At 42.3% G+C, this 17320-nt stretch overlaps 1 protein-coding gene across 13 annotated transcripts in view; it reads right to left on the minus strand.

Moving 5' to 3' along the window:
- APBB2 (amyloid beta precursor protein binding family B member 2) overlaps positions 1-17320 on the minus strand; it is a 177190-nt gene that overhangs the window by 60334 nt on the left and 99536 nt on the right. For all 13 annotated transcript variants that reach the window (XM_077934307.1, XM_028744275.2, XM_077934313.1 and 10 more), the window contains one exon: positions 5124-5329. In XM_077934307.1, the coding sequence (XP_077790433.1) occupies positions 5124-5329 (206 nt within the window). The remainder of the gene's footprint in view (positions 1-5123; positions 5330-17320) is intronic.

The following is a 17320-nucleotide window of genomic DNA, read 5'->3' on the forward strand; positions in this document are numbered from 1 at the left end:
GAGGGGGAACACAAAAACACTGTTGTTAGCATTGATATTTGCAGGTTGGGTTAGGGAACAGGTCACCTCAACTCATTCAACTCATTCAATTTGCTGTAGAATCTGGGCTGGCTCAACGTTTGATGCTGAACAAGCAAATTAAAAATTAAAATTAAAATTTTCCACCCCAAATTTGCACTTATGCCTCATTATAATAGCACATTAAGTAATAGCTGGTTGGGATGTTATTTTATCGTGTTTAGATTTATATGCCCTAACCTCCTTTACAAACTGTGCCTCTCCCTTCAGTAACCAGCAGAGATCGATTCTCCAATTCCCTGGAACACAGAAATTATTCTCTCCTGGTTGGAGAGCTGCTAAACTGCTCCTGTGCACCTGTAGGCTGGGTCCCTCTCAAAGGCATTTACTTAACTGAAGAAGGTGCCCCTGAATTATTTGCCTCTTATTGTTTGTCTCTCATTGTTGAGCCGGCCCTGAGTACAGAGGTATTTGGAAGTAGTAGAAGTGAGGACCACTTCTAACATTACTTACCAAGACAAGTAACTGGGACAAGGGAAAGTTCATACGAATTAGAGACAGACACAACACACAACGTGCTTGCATTATCATTGGGATATTTGAATGAAAGGAAGCAAATTGTGGAGCTTGACCAGATTGTCTTGGCCTACTCTGAAATATCAATTAGTAAAGTAAAGTAAAGTAAAGTAAAGTAAAGTAAAGTAAAGAAAAGAAAAGAAAAGAAAAGAAAACTATTTCCATCTCCCAGTGTTTGATCAGTTAGTATTTCCAAACTGCTAGAACAGACAATATAAAATGTTAGTGGGAACATAAAAAGGAGAGGGAGGGGAAATGAACAATGGAATAAGAAATACAGACAGGCTTCTTGTTGCAATGAAAATCACCACGACTTCGCAAGAAAATACAGTACAGTGGTACCTTGGTTTACAACCATGATCCGTTCCGGAGGTCCGGTTGTAAACCAAAACAGGTTGTAACTCAAGGCGCACTTTCGCCAATGGGGCCTCCCCAAAAAATGGGTTGTAATAATTTTTTTTTAAAAAAAATAATGGGTTGTAATCCAAAAAAAGGGACACACACTTCTGGGTTAGATGTGGTTGTAATCCAAAGTGGTTGCAAACCAAGGTACCACTGTATTAAGAGTCCTGCTGGCTGAGATCATAGGCCTATTTAATGCAGTATCTGCTGGGAAGAGGGACGGATTGAGAAACCACTCTAAGAATTGTAGTTCTGTGATAGTAATAGGGGTCTCCTAACAACTCTCAGCACTCTTAATGAACTATGATTCCCATGATTCTTTGGGGGAAGCCATGACTGTTTAATGAGGTATGACACCATTTTAAAAGAATAGTGCAAATGGGACCCAAGTCACATGACATGACAGCACAGAATGCTATATTCAGTTTTCTTGTTTAAAATCTTCCCACAATCTGTTACCTCCGAGGATGCGGACCGGCTGCTTGGGCGAGTGAAACAGACCACCTGTCTCCTTGATCCTTGCCCACCCGGGCTCATAAAAGTGATGGGCTCTGCGGGGTGGTGAATGCTTCCCTCTGTGAGGGAGCCTTCCCAAACCCGCTGAACCCCTTCCTGCCTGCAGACTGTCTTGCCAGAGTGGTGCATGCTCTAGACCGGGAAACTACAACTAATTCAGAATGCGGCAGCTAGACTGGTGACTGGGAGTGGCTGCCGAGACCATATAACACCGGTCCTGAAAGATCTACATTGGCTTCCAGTATGTTTGCGAGCACAATTCAAAGTGTTGGTGGTGACCTTTAAAGCCCTAAAAGCCCTCGGCCCAGTATACCTGAAGGAGCGTCTCCACTCCCATTGTTCAGCCCGGACACGAGGTCCAGCTCCGAGGGCTTTCTGGAGGTTCCCTCACTGTGAGAAGTGAGGTTACAGGGAACGAGGCAGAGGGCCTTCTCGGTAGTGGTGCCTGCCTTGTGGAACGCCCCCCATCAGATGTCAAGGAAATAAACAACCACCTGACTTTCAGAAGACATCTGAAGTTTAGGGAAGTTTTTAATGGTTGATGTTGTATTGTGTTTGATGTTTTATCATGTTTTTTGAGTGGCTGGGGAAACCCAGCCAGATGGGCAGGGTATAAATAATAACATTATTATTACACTGAAAATGTATGAAAACTGAATTGCTTTCCACTCAGGCCAGATTGCTACTTTTTAAAGCAAGATTTCATATGAAAAGGCACAGACTAATAGGAGACAGACTATATCTAATAATAAGCAAAATGACAAATTGCTCAGTTATAAAACATTCCCAAGCATGTTTCTGAGATAGCTAAAAGGTTCAAACATCTTCATCTCAGACTAAGTATATCAATACCAGATGCTTCTAACAGGGGCTGAATAGTAAATATGAAGAAAATATTTTTTAATGGAGAGTAAATTGGAACTCATCTGAAATTCTTTATTTTAGATACTCCTATCTGAGGTGGCCCAAGACATCCTGGTGCCAACGACAGAAAAGCCAAATGATGTCCCACTATGGTGGTAAAAATATAATAATGAACTTAGTATGTGACAATCTGTTGCCCTTTCAAAACTACTCCACAATTTGTCACTTGAAGCAGTCTACCTCACCCTGCCTTTTACAGTATCCACACACAAACTGTCCAACAATTTTCCCTTGGTGGATTGGGAAACACCAACTCAATTTTGATTCAAATCATTTCTTTGGAATTTATATATAGCTAATTAATTTTTCTAAAACCACAGCACAGCACATTCTGCGCACAAAGAAAACAATGTGATTCTTAGGTTGAGCTCAAGGCCAAAGGAAATAAGAATATTCTCTGATGAGTCTAGGCAACCATCAAGCCACACATATTAATGCGTGGAGAGGCAGGACATAAATCTAAATAATAAATACACAAATATAAAGGTGGAATATAATGTGTTATGGATGGTACCGATTGTGTGTGCTTGGATTTATTGGTTTTCATTTCCCCTAGCTGAGGGACAATCATTTTTTACTCTAGAGGTTCAAACCTCTAGAGAACCAGCTGAAACCCAAAAGATTCCTCCCTATGTTTTACTTGCCAGGTTCAAACAATTGCTACTGCCAGGACATCTTATTCAAAGTGGTCTGTGGTGTCATATTGCCCAATTAGGTGTTTTACTGCCTGCTTTTTGGGCCATTTCCTTCTACTAGTAAGAAGTTTTGCACTAACATTTAAAACAGATTTGAAAAGAACGGCAGTTTCTGCTCTTTAGCGTGGCATACGAAAAAAGTCAAAAGTTCAGATTAATGAGGTTAATGTACTGAGAGCCCCCCACCCACGTGTTAAACGAAAAGTGGCAGTAACTTAAAAACTGTATTTGAGACAAAAGCAACAATTCTGGGGTCTACACACTAGAGAGCTAGATCTGCAATTGAATTTTTCCTAGCAGATATTCATTGCACAACTCTTAAAACTGAGCTGAAAAAGACAGACCACTTTGTAATGCTTTGCGGGGAAGCACACTTGGGGATTGGGGGCGGGGAGTTTGTAGCTTCTCTCAAAGACGATAAGGGTTGATACCTACAACTTTTCATTTGTTGTGCGGTTGTCACTACAAACTGCTTCGCCAACACACAGGTTCTCCTGTGTGCAATGGCAATGAATGGCTGCTCTGATCCCCTTGGCAACCTAGATCACTTCTACCACTTCCCAACCTATCAGGTCCACTTATACTGGTATGACAAGTCCTTAAACTCAATGCTACCTATATAGTATGAAGCATGGCTCTGGAGGAACAGCTTTGTGAGATTACTAGGGCTTCTTCTTGCTTCCGGTGATTCTCTTCAGGGGTTTCTCTGCAAGCCTAACAAGTTCTACTTTTCTTTTTGATGTACCGCTGAACTCAAGACAAGTGTGAATGTGGACCAGCTGATCCACCATTTAGTTTGGCTCTAATCCATGTGGATTGCAACACTCCTCCATTTGTTGTTGCACGTAGCAGTAATATGGAGAAGTGGCAATCCCATGCAGGATTAAAGCAACTAACTGGCACGGCTGCTGCAGCCACTAGTTTGCATGAAGCAAGAGGAAATATATGCTAATATTCTTGGTTTCTGTTGTATCAAAAGTCTTAAAAAAAAAAAAGTTAACCTATTTAAAATGGTTCCCCACCTGTCCACAGACTCAAAGCACAGCTGTCAACTTACAGATTTGAAAATAAGGGACCAGCAGCCTTGAAAACAAGGGATCAGCAGCCAAAATAAGGGATTTTAGTCAACCAGCTGAAATATGAAGTTAAAAGGGACCAGATAATTTGGGAGAGCAGCACCGGTTTTTAGCCCTTCGTTTCAAGAGGTTGCTACTCAAGACACCAGCTGATGAAACACTGCAATTAAATAACTACAAGCAGCAACCACTTTTTGCACAAAACGAAGTCTAAGCTACAAAGATGCTGCTGCAGTTCTGTATCTTTTCTCTCGTGCTCCATCTGCAGCTCTCAGTTCCAACAGGCGGGGCGGGAGTAAGGGGGGGGGGGAAATAGCGCCCAAAGTAAACCCGCAGATCAGAAGCGCTTGCGGTCCTTCCTCCGCTTTCCCCCTCTATGGTTAGTCCTTGGAACACCTGTCCGCGCCTCCACCTCCTCCTCTCCTCTCTGAACTGCTTTCTCTATGGTTGCCCTCGCTCTCCTCTCAAGGCTCATCAGCAATTCATAGGCTGCGCCAGGCTGCCCATCTCATCCAGGTCCTTCGGCGGCGCAGCCACAGTACGGCCTAGCGGGAGCGGCGGCGGGGGGCAGGCCCCAGGCAGAGAAGCTCAGTTCGGCGGCCACGAGAAGGATGGTGGTGGAAGAGCCCAAGGCTCCCGCCAGTCCCGGTGGGGAGGGGCTCCCGGGGGCCGAGGCTGGTGAGAGGAGGCTGGAGGGGGGAGGGCCGGGCAGCCAAGCAACACAGTTGGAGCCTCCCTCCTCCCTGGCAGGCAGGGAGGGTTGCATGGAGGGGAGTTGCTTCCTTTGAAACTCAGGAAATTTAAGGGACATCATCAATAAGGGACAGCAGCGGGACACGGCGCTGGGATAAGGGAGTTTCCCGCCAAATAAGGGACAGTTGACAGCTATGACTCAAAGCAGACAAACAAACGTTACCTCTGTTTCTGGAGTGGGAGATGGTGTGATCGAACTAAGGGAGCCTTTTCTTGAGCCTTGAAGTTCTGTTGGTATGGATATGGGACGTTCCCATTGGGTTGTTCCTGTTGGTATGTGCCAATAATAGACGCCCGCTATGTCACTGATCTTTTTCCAGCCTGGAGGCAAGTCAGGATCTGTCTGAAATGAGTGATCGCTCCATATATCTGCAGGAAACAAAAAAACCCAAAACACTGTTAGCATCTGAAACAAGTTCAAAACCCCACAAAATCAAGTGTTGCAGAAACACTACAGTTCTGTCATCGGTGAAGCAAGGTTAAAGAAAAAGGTATCTGTAAGACACAATTTTGCTTCTGAAGACAAGAAGACAGCAGTCACTGGCATGGGCCCCCCAAACAATTATCCCTGAGCTTATGTGGCCCGGGACAAAAACATGGTTGTCCACGCTTAGTGTAGTAGACAATGCTGAGATAGACCAATGATCTAACTTGGCCTAAGGCAACTTCCTGTATTCCAGGGGTATTCAGTTATAATGGACCTACAAACAGACAAAGGGGTTAGCAAAGAAGCCAGAATCTCTTGTAATGACTAACACACTTAACCATTTGATTTGATTTTTTACTGAAGATTATTTTCTAATACTCAGAACATGTCGGGTCATGCAGTAACTTGAATAATAACCTATTATTGGCATTAAGGCTGCCAGAATCACGCCAACTTTTGTGTACTGATTGCAATTCTGCCACGTGACTTGCAAGGCTCCTTATTATGTTGTACATAGCTTTCAGATGTGCTTCATAATCCTAAGCCAACAATGAAGATCGCAGAGAATGAAAGGTTTTAATTATTCTATACACACACTGTCTGTTTTAAAAGGTGAAATGTGAAAATTGTTTCTGGAAACAAGCCAGTTTCCAAGCACCCTCGATTGTTTGCCGCGAAACATTCCTCCCCTTAATATAGTACTGCAGACGCAGTACCTTTTGCAGGGAAAGGCCTTTGGTGGTAGTAGCTGGAATTCAAATCATGGTATGTACACAAAGGCAAAAATGTACAATGCTGCTCACAATGAGCGACTTCTTCCAAACCAACCAACCAACAAAAGATGAAAGGAAAATTACATGTAATTATTCATGACTACAGCATAGTATGCCGTAAAAGTTAGAGAACCAAATATGAATGTCTTTGAAGTTTAGAAGCCTCCAGCAGTGTTTTGACTTGGAAACAAAAAAGCAAAACAGATTTCAGTAAGATCTTCAATAAGGACAATATAACTAAACAAGCAAAAGAATACACACTGCAAGATGATTACAGTAACCCCTGCAATTAAGACAAGAGAATATTTTAAGTGAGGAGCCTCACCAAATTAAAAAGAAATTTATTAAATAGAATTTTAAGGCTTGTATCCAATTCTCTGAATTCTTTTCTTTTAAATACAACAAGGCTATCTTGTACTATAAACATTATATGTCTGCTTATTAAAGTGTGTAGCACTTCATTCTGCTCTAGTTGATTCTGAGACTAATTACAAATATACTGGGTGATATCCAGCATTAATCATACTCAATGGACAAGTCAACTAATTTCAATGGATCTACTCTGAGTAGGACTTAATTGGATATCAACTATAATTATTATTATACATAGAGGGGGGCAAATGTTTATAGGAATCACACTGAGAAATAATATCTTTCTATTAATTCAGGCAGCTATAGATTGCTGTATATCAAAAGACAACATAATCTGCAAGCCTTCTGAATGAAAAGGACAGAAATATAAAGGCCCTTTCTGAATTAGGATAAACATTTCATGGACCCATTATTTCCATAAGTCACAGAAATCCTCAATTGCTAAACTGAACGAAGGCCTTCTGAGCACTGAAGTGTTGTATTATCCAGGGTTTCCTTGAAAATGTTGTTCTTTAATGAGAAAGAATTTTGCCTCACTTGCTAGAAAGACTATGTAAAGCATCCCAGAATTCATATACTTTCAGTTTTGCTCCAAATAGCAGCTTGCAAGTGAACAAAGATGTTTATGGGAAGGCCAGGGAAGTCATAAAGAATAAGAATTCACTATATCTTGTTGGCCATGAACATCAGATTCACACAAGTCAGAATGAGCCTGATGATTCTGCCTTCAGGCTAGTTCCTCCCTTTTCTCTGAAAACCAAGTCTGGTTTACTTAGGTCTTCAGGACAGAGCCAGCATCCGACTGGTTTCACGGCCTGGTTGCCTGGAGGTGATTATTATTTACCATAGGCTACCAGGTGAGTGGCTTTCTACAAGTGTAGCCTATGAAAGTCTCCATCTTAATTAATATTGAGATGTGGGGACCAACGACCCAATTATTAGCACTGAGAGTTTGTTCTTATTTTTTTCATAACAACACACTTGGTAATAGCAAAACAGTATTACGGTTATTAACAAAATGTATTTATTTAGGCTGCAATCCCATGGCCCCTGGGAGGACAGCTGAGGAGCCAGATCTCTGTTCCAAAGGTGCAGCAGATCCGCCCTGGGATGCCTTTTTGTCATACAGTCGTACCTTGGAAATCGAACAGCTTAGTTCCCAAACAATTTGGCTCCCGAACGTCACAAACCCAGAAGTGACTGTTCCGGTTTTCAAACTGTTATGGAAGCCGAACGTCCGACTGGGCTTCTGATTGGCTGCAGGAACTTCCTGCAGCCAATCAGAAGCAATGCTTTGATTTTCGAAAGTTTTGGAAGTTCAACAGACTTCCGGAACGGATTCCGTTTGACTTCCAAGGTATGACTGTACTTACAGCACTCACCCTTCCATCAGCTGTGCCCCAATGGTGCAAGTGAAGGAGCATGCCAGAGGAAGATCAATGAAGATCTTGGACATGTGGGATCCAAATTCTCCTCCTCTCAATCCACCCACCCCCAGATCAGCAAGAAAACTATGTAAGTCCTGGAGCTGCTATAACACATTTCCCTCTCACAGGACCCAACAGGAGGGGTGAAACTGTCTGGTTAGAAGCCCTCTCCCAACATCCTGGCCTGGCTGGCACAAACCTGCAGTGTTTTGCACATGGCTATTCCTCCACCTTCCATCTTTCCTCCCCATCCACCTTTTGGGATTGCTGAAAAGGTAATCCCAAGCATTAAACAACTACTTGTTTTATGACCCTTTCCCATGAATACTAGCCAGACATGCATGTTGATGTCTGAAATTTTGAATGGACAATTTGAAAAGGAAGTTTGCAATAGAAAGACAAACTCTGCTTACCTTACCTGGGGACCTACAGCTTTCCAGATCAGAGTGGTCCATCTTTTCATACCAAGTGGGCCACAAGAGTATCCGCGGGCCACAGACAGCATTATTGAACAAAGGAGTGAGTGAGGCCAAAATCTGATGCCTCCCACCCTCACTCTACCTTCCCAAAGCCAGTTAAGTGAGGAGCCAGGCTTTGGGAAGGGGGCACAAGGCTCTGGCAGGGTCTTGGAGGCCTCCCATCTCCTTCCCAAAGCTGGGAAAGCACTAAATAGGTTTTGGGAAGGAGGAGGGAGGACTCTGCCAGAGCCCTCATGCCTCCTTCCCAAAACCCAGCGCCTCGCTTATGTGGGGTTTTGTGTATGTGGTCAAATGTTGCCAAGGGCTGCCAAAATGCTTTGAGGGCCACATGCAGTCCTTGGATGACAAGTTGGAGCCCATATATTGCTGGACTTCAGCTTCCATCATCCTTGACCATTGATGGTGCTTCCCAAGGCTGCCTGGAGATGGAATCCAACATAATCTTGAGGGCCATACGCTCTCCAACCCAGCCTTAAATCATCATCGTGAAAGGTGACAGAATGTGGTCCAAGCGTCATGTATGCCCTATGGTTCTAAATACGGTTTCTGTTGCAATATTTTTCTTGTTTCAACATAACAGTATTTAGAACCACAGGGCATACACTTGGTTAGAGGGTTAGGGATGAGTTTGGAAAAAAATGTAAGGTGCAGTAAAATCTGAGTAAAATAATATATTGCTGTTTTATAACTCTCTCCTCCAGCTGTCACAGTCTACCACAGAGCTGATTTATTGCTACAATAAACTCCATTCCATATGATATGCTCCAATTCAGATGCTGAATTTGGCAAGGTGATGAAAGCAAATTTGGGAATTCAATTTGTGTTTCAAGTTGTGATGGTTTTACTGCACTGTACTAAAATATTACTACGACTTCCTAAAACAAGATGGAAATCAACTGCTACTACAACTTGACAGTGCCGTAAACAATACATCGGATTTGATGGTCATTAGTGTTTGGAATAATAGTACAATTTTAACAGTTTTTCTTTTACTGCTTTTTCTCCAAAGGAAAAAGATAGCAAATCAAAAAGAACCATAACATGAATCATTGCTTGGCCTCAATTCAATTAGACAGAGATAAAAATTGCAGGAGGCAGCAGTATCTCCGTATGGCACGACTGACCTGAAAGTGCAGTAAAATGGAGCCAATTTTCTCTTCCATTATTTTGCAACTTCATGAAGATATCTTTTCTAGTATGGCAGGCACCCCAAGGCTCTTTTACAAGGTCAACAGTCACAAAACAGAAATAGTCTCATAGATGCAACAACAAAAACGGGTTTAGGTATCCCTGTTTTTTCTTAGCGAATTGACATGACTGTTCCTTTTATAACATTTATCAGTATTGTACAGTGGTACCTCGGGTTACATACGCTTCAGGTTACAGACGCTTCAGGTTACAGACTCCGCTAACCCAGAAATAGTACCTCGGGTTAAGAACTTTGCTTCAGGATGAGAACAGAAATCGTGCAGCAGCGGCAGGAGGCCCCATTAGCTAAAGTGGTGCTTCAGGTTAAGAACAGTTTCAGGTTAAGAACAGACCTCCGGAATGAATTAAGTACTTGACCCGAGGTACCACTATACTGTATATTCTTCCATGGTTCAAGGCTGCAGAGAATCACGTGACTTATATAAAATATTATTACAGCAGGAATACAAGAAAGGAAAGGATAATGTAATACTGAGTGCAAAGGAATATAACTATGCATACTATAGTGTCTAAAATTAGAAAGCATACAATTAAACCCTGGTTTAAGGAGGTTTCTCCTCACCAAGATATCCTACAAATTACAATTATAAAAAGCATGGAAGTTTCAATAGCTCGTTCCTACAAAAGAGAGGCAAAACTCAGTCAATTGTTCTAGAGTGAGAAGCTCTATTTTCTATATCAGTGTTTCCCAACTGGGGGACATATGCCCCCCCCCGAATATTCTAAGATGGCCACAGGTGATACAGAACAGTGTTTCCAACCTTTTTCCAACTGTGGCCCCCTTTTGACCTTGTTTCCTTCCTATGGAACCCCCCCCCCCCAATTATGTGCATTTAACACATAATAAAGTTCTGGACATAAATAAAACTCAGTAGCTCTAGGGAGACATAACAGACCAAAAGAGATACAAGCAGACACAAAGGAAGCACGCAGATTTAAAATATAAACAGAAGAATCTTGATGTGTTGTTTCAATCTTGATGTGTTGTCCTTCGAAAACTCGTGGCAAGAAACCCGAGTGCCGCCCTAAAATTAAAATGTGATGAAAAGCAACATTTGACAGGACAAATAACTGCATTGCAAGCCGGACAAGCATGTCTAATTTTGGCAGCATTACTCAACAAGAAACTGAGATATAAACAGCCAAAAGCTGGCCATTTGGAACAGTCCTCCTTCACAGCGTGCAACTGGTTGTCAAGACAACAGGATCCTCTTCCTTGCAAAAAAAAAAAAAACCTTCAAGAAGTCCAACGATGGTTCAAAAAAGGAAAAGAAAAATCTAGTTCCAACAGTTAAGAGCCAGCTCAATGAAACCTGCCGAAGTTTAGTCATCAAACTGAACTGAAGATACCTTAATTAAAGTTTTTCATGTAAAGTTAGAGAAGCTACTTTATAAAATGATGTGTCTGCATATGTTGTTTTAGAGTGCTGTGTTTCACATAACAACATTGTCATCTTATTATAAATAGGAAGCTAAATCTGAGAGAGAGGCTGAATTCACATCAGGGCTTTCAGCATTTTTAATGCCTCCAAAATCTATCTTGATGTTTCCCATCCATACTAGCGGGTGGTGATTGATGGGAGATATTTGCACTGTCTGTTGTCCCTTCCCTTCAATTAGTATTTCCCAATCCACAATAATTCTAGAAAACAATATCTGCCGTGCGCACGCACACAGGCACAGTATATGCTTAGCTGCGTGCATGAACCTTTAATTCCTATTTTACTTTATTTATACAAGTTTTACAAGTTTCACAATATACTAACTTGGTATAAAAGAGCAGCCAATTCTTCATTTTGTTTTTCAAAGTATGACACTGCAAGCCAGACGCTGCAAGCCAACTCACTGACTACAAAAAGTTATAATATTAATTAGGGAAAAATATAATCGTTATCAGTGTGCTGCCTTTTCATGACACTTCAAATCAGATGTCTGAAATGTCGTCTTCCACAAGCAGGATGGGGGGAGACTTCCCCCCACAATACACTAAGCACAGAAGGTGAGAAGGTGTGAAGAGAGGTCACATGAAGCTGTAAATCTGAATCTGGGCTTTATCATGTCAATGTGCATAACAACAACAACAACCACCACCACTTTAGCTAACGGGGCCTCCTGCTGTCACCATGCCGCCGGAGCATGATTTCTGTTCTCATCCTGAAGCAAAGTTCTTAACCTGAGGTACTATTTCTGGATTAGCGGAGTCTGTAACCTGAAGCGTATGTAACCCAAGGTACCACTGTATTTAGTTGTACAGTGGTACCTCGGGTTACAGGTGCTTCAGGTTACACGTTTTTGGGTTGCGCACCATGCCGAACCCAGAAGTACCGGAACTGGTTACTTCTGGGTTTCGGATGCGCAGAAGCGCTAAATCGTGCTTAGCGCATGCGCAGAAGCGCTGAATAGTGACCCACATGTGCAGATGCGGCGCTGCGGGTTGCGAACCTGCCTCTCGCACAGATTACGTTCGCAACCCGAGGTTCCACTGTATGTAATTTAATGAGCATTTGAGCACAGTTTAATTAGCACCCTTATTCATTAATCTCTGGAGTGAAAAAAATCCCCATAATGCTACTTTGTAGAACTCACAGTTGTCTGTTTTTGCAGTAGTAACATTTAAAACTATAGCAATATTTGTTTTTTCAACTATACTTGGTAGAGATTATTGTGTGATTTTTGCTGTGTCTTGACTTGCATTTTATTTATGTCCTGAACTTTATTATGAGTTACATTCTGTACTTTGGATTACATTAATAAAAATGGGGGATGACTTCACAGATCATTCAGGAACCTGGAACATGAGGATTTCCTTTTTCCGACAAATTATTTTCAAACTTGTATTTTGTATGCTGTCCACCAGGTGGCATCAAGCACTACACTTTTTAAAAAGGCTACTGCGGTTCATGTCAAGAACTCTTTCAAAAACCTTCCTTTGCCATCTGCAACAAGTTTTGCTCCACAGGTAACACTATTTATACATAGCCGTACCTTGGAAATTGAACAGAATCCGTTACGGAAGTCCGTTCGACTTCCTAAACCTTCGAAAACCAAAGCGCAGCTTCTGATTGGCTGCAAGAAGTTCCTGCAGCCAATTGGAAGCTGCAGAAGCCACATCGCACGTGCGGCTTCCAAAAATAGTTCGCAAACCAGAACAGTCACTTCCCGGTTTGCAGAGTCCGGGAGCCAAAACATTCAGGAACTAAGCTGTTCCAAAAACAGCAAAAACCAATGACTTCTAGAATGATAATTGATTCAGCAACAGTAGCAAAAGTGCTCCTTCGTTGGACAATATTGTATTTATGTGCTCAAAAAGTCTTACTTTTTCACACACAGAAATGTATTAGTCGAACCTGTATCATTCTGAGTCAGTATAGATCAGGGGAAGGGAACCTCTTCCAGTCCGAGGGCCATATTCTATCATACGTTAACTTTTGAGGGCCGCATGAAAGTGATGGACAGGGCCAGGGCAACAGATGCAGTTCTTACCTTTTTATACAGTGGGTGACATTCTAGCCATGCAAAAGCCATAGATTTACACACACACACACACACACACACACACACACACACACACACACCTCTAACCCAGGCATGCAACAGACATTTTCACAGTTCAAAGACACATGCAGAAGGAAAAGCACTTGAAGTTGCGTTGAGCAGGGGAGGTCAGAGGTGTCCTGGGGAGAGTCCCAAGTGCCAGACAGAGAGGTTCCCCTGGTACAGTGGTACCTCGGGTTAATAACTTAATTCGTTCTGGAGGTCTGCTCTTAACCTGAGGTACCACTTTAGCTAATGGGGCCTCCCGCTGCGCCGCCAGAGCACGATTTCTGTTCTCAACCTGAAGAAAAGTTCTTAACCCGAGGTACTATTTCTGGGTTGGCGGAGTCTGTAACCTGAAGCGTCTGTAACCCGAGGTACCACCGTATAAGCAATACTGAACTGGAGCTGTGACAACGTCCTGTGTTCCTACAAGTGATGGATCAAACCCATGTTTTCTTTTACAAAAATTAAGGGTGTTAGGAACTTGTTTGCGAGACCTTTTGCACAGGGCTCTGCAAGCTCTGAAAAAAAATCTCCTCTGGGATTTATCAGAGGAAAAAGCATACTACTGTTTCCTACTCAGAGGTAGGAAGGAACTGGCCTTGGGAAGTGAGAGTGTACAAAAGGCTCTACTTTAGAGTTTGGGTGTATCCCCCCCCCCCGGCTGCCTTGCTGAGTGAATGGTCATCCCAAAACAGGTAGGTAAAGGTAAAGGCCCTCTGGAAGGTTAAGTCCAGTCAAAGGCAACTATGGAGTGTGGCGCTCATCTCCGTTTTCAGGCTGAGGGAGCCGGCCTTTGTCCACAGACAACATTTCCAGGTCACGTGGCCAGCATGGCTAAACCACGTCTGGCACACAGAACACTGTGGTGAGGGCCAGAGTGCACAGAAATGTTGTTTACCTTCCCGCTGCTGCGGTACCTATTTATCTACTCGAACTGGTATGCTTTCAAACTGCTACGTTGGCATACAATATCCACACAGTGATACTTGGGCATCTGGCCATTTGGGGTTTTTATCATGCTTGCACAAAAACAAGACTTTAAAGTATTTAAATTTAAAAGGTAACTTTATTAGTAAATGTCAAGAAATGTTCTCGAAGCTACCAACATGAGTTTGATCAAACTGCCGGAGGCAGTGGAAGACAGGAGTGCCTGGTGTGCTCTGGTCCATGGGGTCACAAAGAGTCGGACACGACTAAACAAGAAATCAAGAAATAAAAGCATTGATGCAGCTGAGAAACAAATCCACAAAATAAATTGTAGGTGGTATTCAACTAAGTTTTACTCAGAGTAGATCCAATGAAATTAAAGAACACGACTAACTTAGGTTCATTACTTTCAAGAGGTTAAGCTTTGTTGAATACCACCCATTGTGGTATTTAGTCCAAACTCTTCAGTCTGGTCTTCCCATTTGTGGAAGTTTTAATCAGCTGCACTTATGATTTTAGAAAATTACTAGGCTAAAAATCAGCATCCACATACTGTATTAACATCTGCATCAGAACCTTAATGGAAAGTAATTCAATAGGCTGCATGAATTCTGACCCACACCTTAATGGGGAAAAGCCGCTCTTTTCCAAAATGATGATCCCATACATAGGCTTTTTCTTTGGAACCCCTAGGCTGCAATCCTAACCCCACTTACTTGGGAGTAAGTTCCACTGGATTCAACCAAACTTCATTGGGAGTAGACATGGTTAGGCTTGTGCCATTAGTCAATTAAGCCTAGAGCCTGTAGCTTGTTGTCCCTTGCAGATTTGGGATCAGCCAGTTGGGGAAACTGGCCTTGAAGCATGTCTTTATAGGTGTTGGATTCATTAATAAAAGGCAAATTGGGGAGGAAAGGAAAAACTACTTACCAAGACAAGTTGTTTCTTACAACTACCACTTAACTAGGCACTGTGCTGGGTGACAGAACCCTGTGGCAGTTCACTTGCTTTTTCCTGGAAGCTAACTAATTCAGCTAACTAATTCCCATGGGTTGCAAGAAGATCAAACCTATCCATTCTTAAGAAAATCAGCCCTGAGTGCTCACTGGAAGGACAGATCCTGAAGCTGAGGCTCCAATACTTTGGCCACCTCATGAGAAGAGAAGACTCCCTGGAAAAGACCCTGATGTTGGGAAAGATGGAGGGCACAAGGAGAAGGGGACGACAGAGGACGAGATGGTTGGACAGTGTTCTTGAAGCTACCAGCATGAGTTTGACCAAACTGCGGGAGGCAGTGGAAGACAGGAGTGCCTGGCATGCTCTGGTCCATGGGGTCATGAAGAGTCAGACACGACTAAACAACAACAACAAAACTAATTCAGCATGCTATCAAGGCAATTTTGAGGCTGGTTTTAATTTATAGAAACAAATGCATCTAAATCTAAAAGGGAGGCTCTGAATTTGCTGTTCAATGTAGGATGCAATAAATTATTTGAAAACTGTTCTAAAAACAATTTTAGCCACCATGGTGCTTGCAGGCTAGATATCTACCAGGCAATCTAACCTAGGTATGCGCTTCAGGAATTCGTAGGGAACATCAGCTCACAGCCAGCCAAGCAAATATTATGCAGCCATCAAATGGCAACTTGCCATGCTCCAAATGAAGCCTGGCTTTGGAACCAAATAAGTAATGGGGAAGGAAGGAAAGGTAATGGGGAAGCAGTATATCATCATAAAACCAAATGTGAAGAAGCAAAAGTTTTTTAAAGTGAAAGTGCACAACAGAACAATTGCTGCATTGTTGATAAAACTGTAGATTTTTGCAAACAGGTTTTTGGTTGTTTTTTAACTTATCCGATCCATTCTGCTAATTAAAGCCTGCTGTTGCTGGGCAAACAAAAGTGGTGCCAAGATGTAATCTGGCTGATGGATGAATAAAAAACCGGACTGCTCGGACAGTCCATTTACAGTAATGTGCAGAGACATTAGAGAAGTCGCCCTCCTGTCGCTTCCCTCCTATGATTCACTCAAAATTCAACATCAAGCTTAGTTACCACTGATAAAGCATTTGAATATGCCCATTTTAAAAAGAATTTATTCTTTTTGGTTGGTGTTTTGCTGCCTCGGCAGAGTCCTGCTCTAGGTTACAAAGTCTGCTGACAAACTGAAAATTTAGAAATTCCAAAACTGCACTCCCTCCGTCTTGGTGACAAAACTGCCTGTTCTGAACCACTGAATATCCGAGTGCTTTATTAACTAACATGCATGCATAATCAGCCAACTCATTTGCCAAAACTGCAGGTCCTGACCCAATAATGCCTCTCTGTCCCATCTGCCCATAAACAAGGTACGATATCTCACCTGACACTATATATCACAATTTCACAACAAATATTGTATTCCGAGAACAGATGCACAAGCAGTAGACTGCCTTTGTGATACTTACATTTCAGTATTTATAATGTCATCAGTGCTGTGCAATACTTATGGAATTATCTGCTTAATGTAAAATGGTCACAGTGACACATTGCTCAAATGAACCCATTTGGTCCATGATCCGCATGTTGACATTCCTGCATTTTAGGGGGCTGGACTAGATGACCCTCGTGGTCCCTTCCAACTCTACAATTCTATTATTCTAACCAATAATTCCACCATCTCAGATTGGGGCTTAATTGGGATTGTGAGCCTTCTTTATGCACAAAAGGGAAGGGTTCCCATTGTGCCTGACCATTGGGCCAGGCTTGGGCTAATGATAGTTGCAATCCAAAACATCTGTAAGGTACCATGTTTGGGAAAGCTGCAGTAGATGATTATCCTTTCCTATTCATTGGCTGGCTGTATAAACCTTACAACTACTGTGGCTAATATTGTAATGTAAAAACATCTTTGGATATTGTCATTAAAAATCTATGTATTCTAGCAGCAAAATCTTGGTTCTTTTTAAAAAGAAGCCTCCCATTTCTCTCCACCACCCCCACAAAAAAAGTTGATTGCTTTGGAATTCAATTAAGCAAGACAATGCTCTTCATCAATTGTCTGTAGAATGACAATACATGAGACAGCCTGAAGCTTTAAGTTGCAGGCACCAGATTCCTATGCTAATGCACAATGAATGCAATTATACCAACTGGTCAACCCTGAATAAGGAGATATTCTCAAATTGATAGTAAATAATGTTGTATTGTACCTTCCACATTTTAACA

This window comes from Podarcis muralis, chromosome 9, assembly GCF_964188315.1.
Source record: "Podarcis muralis chromosome 9, rPodMur119.hap1.1, whole genome shotgun sequence".
In the NCBI taxonomy this organism is placed as follows: domain Eukaryota; kingdom Metazoa; phylum Chordata; class Lepidosauria; order Squamata; family Lacertidae; genus Podarcis; species Podarcis muralis.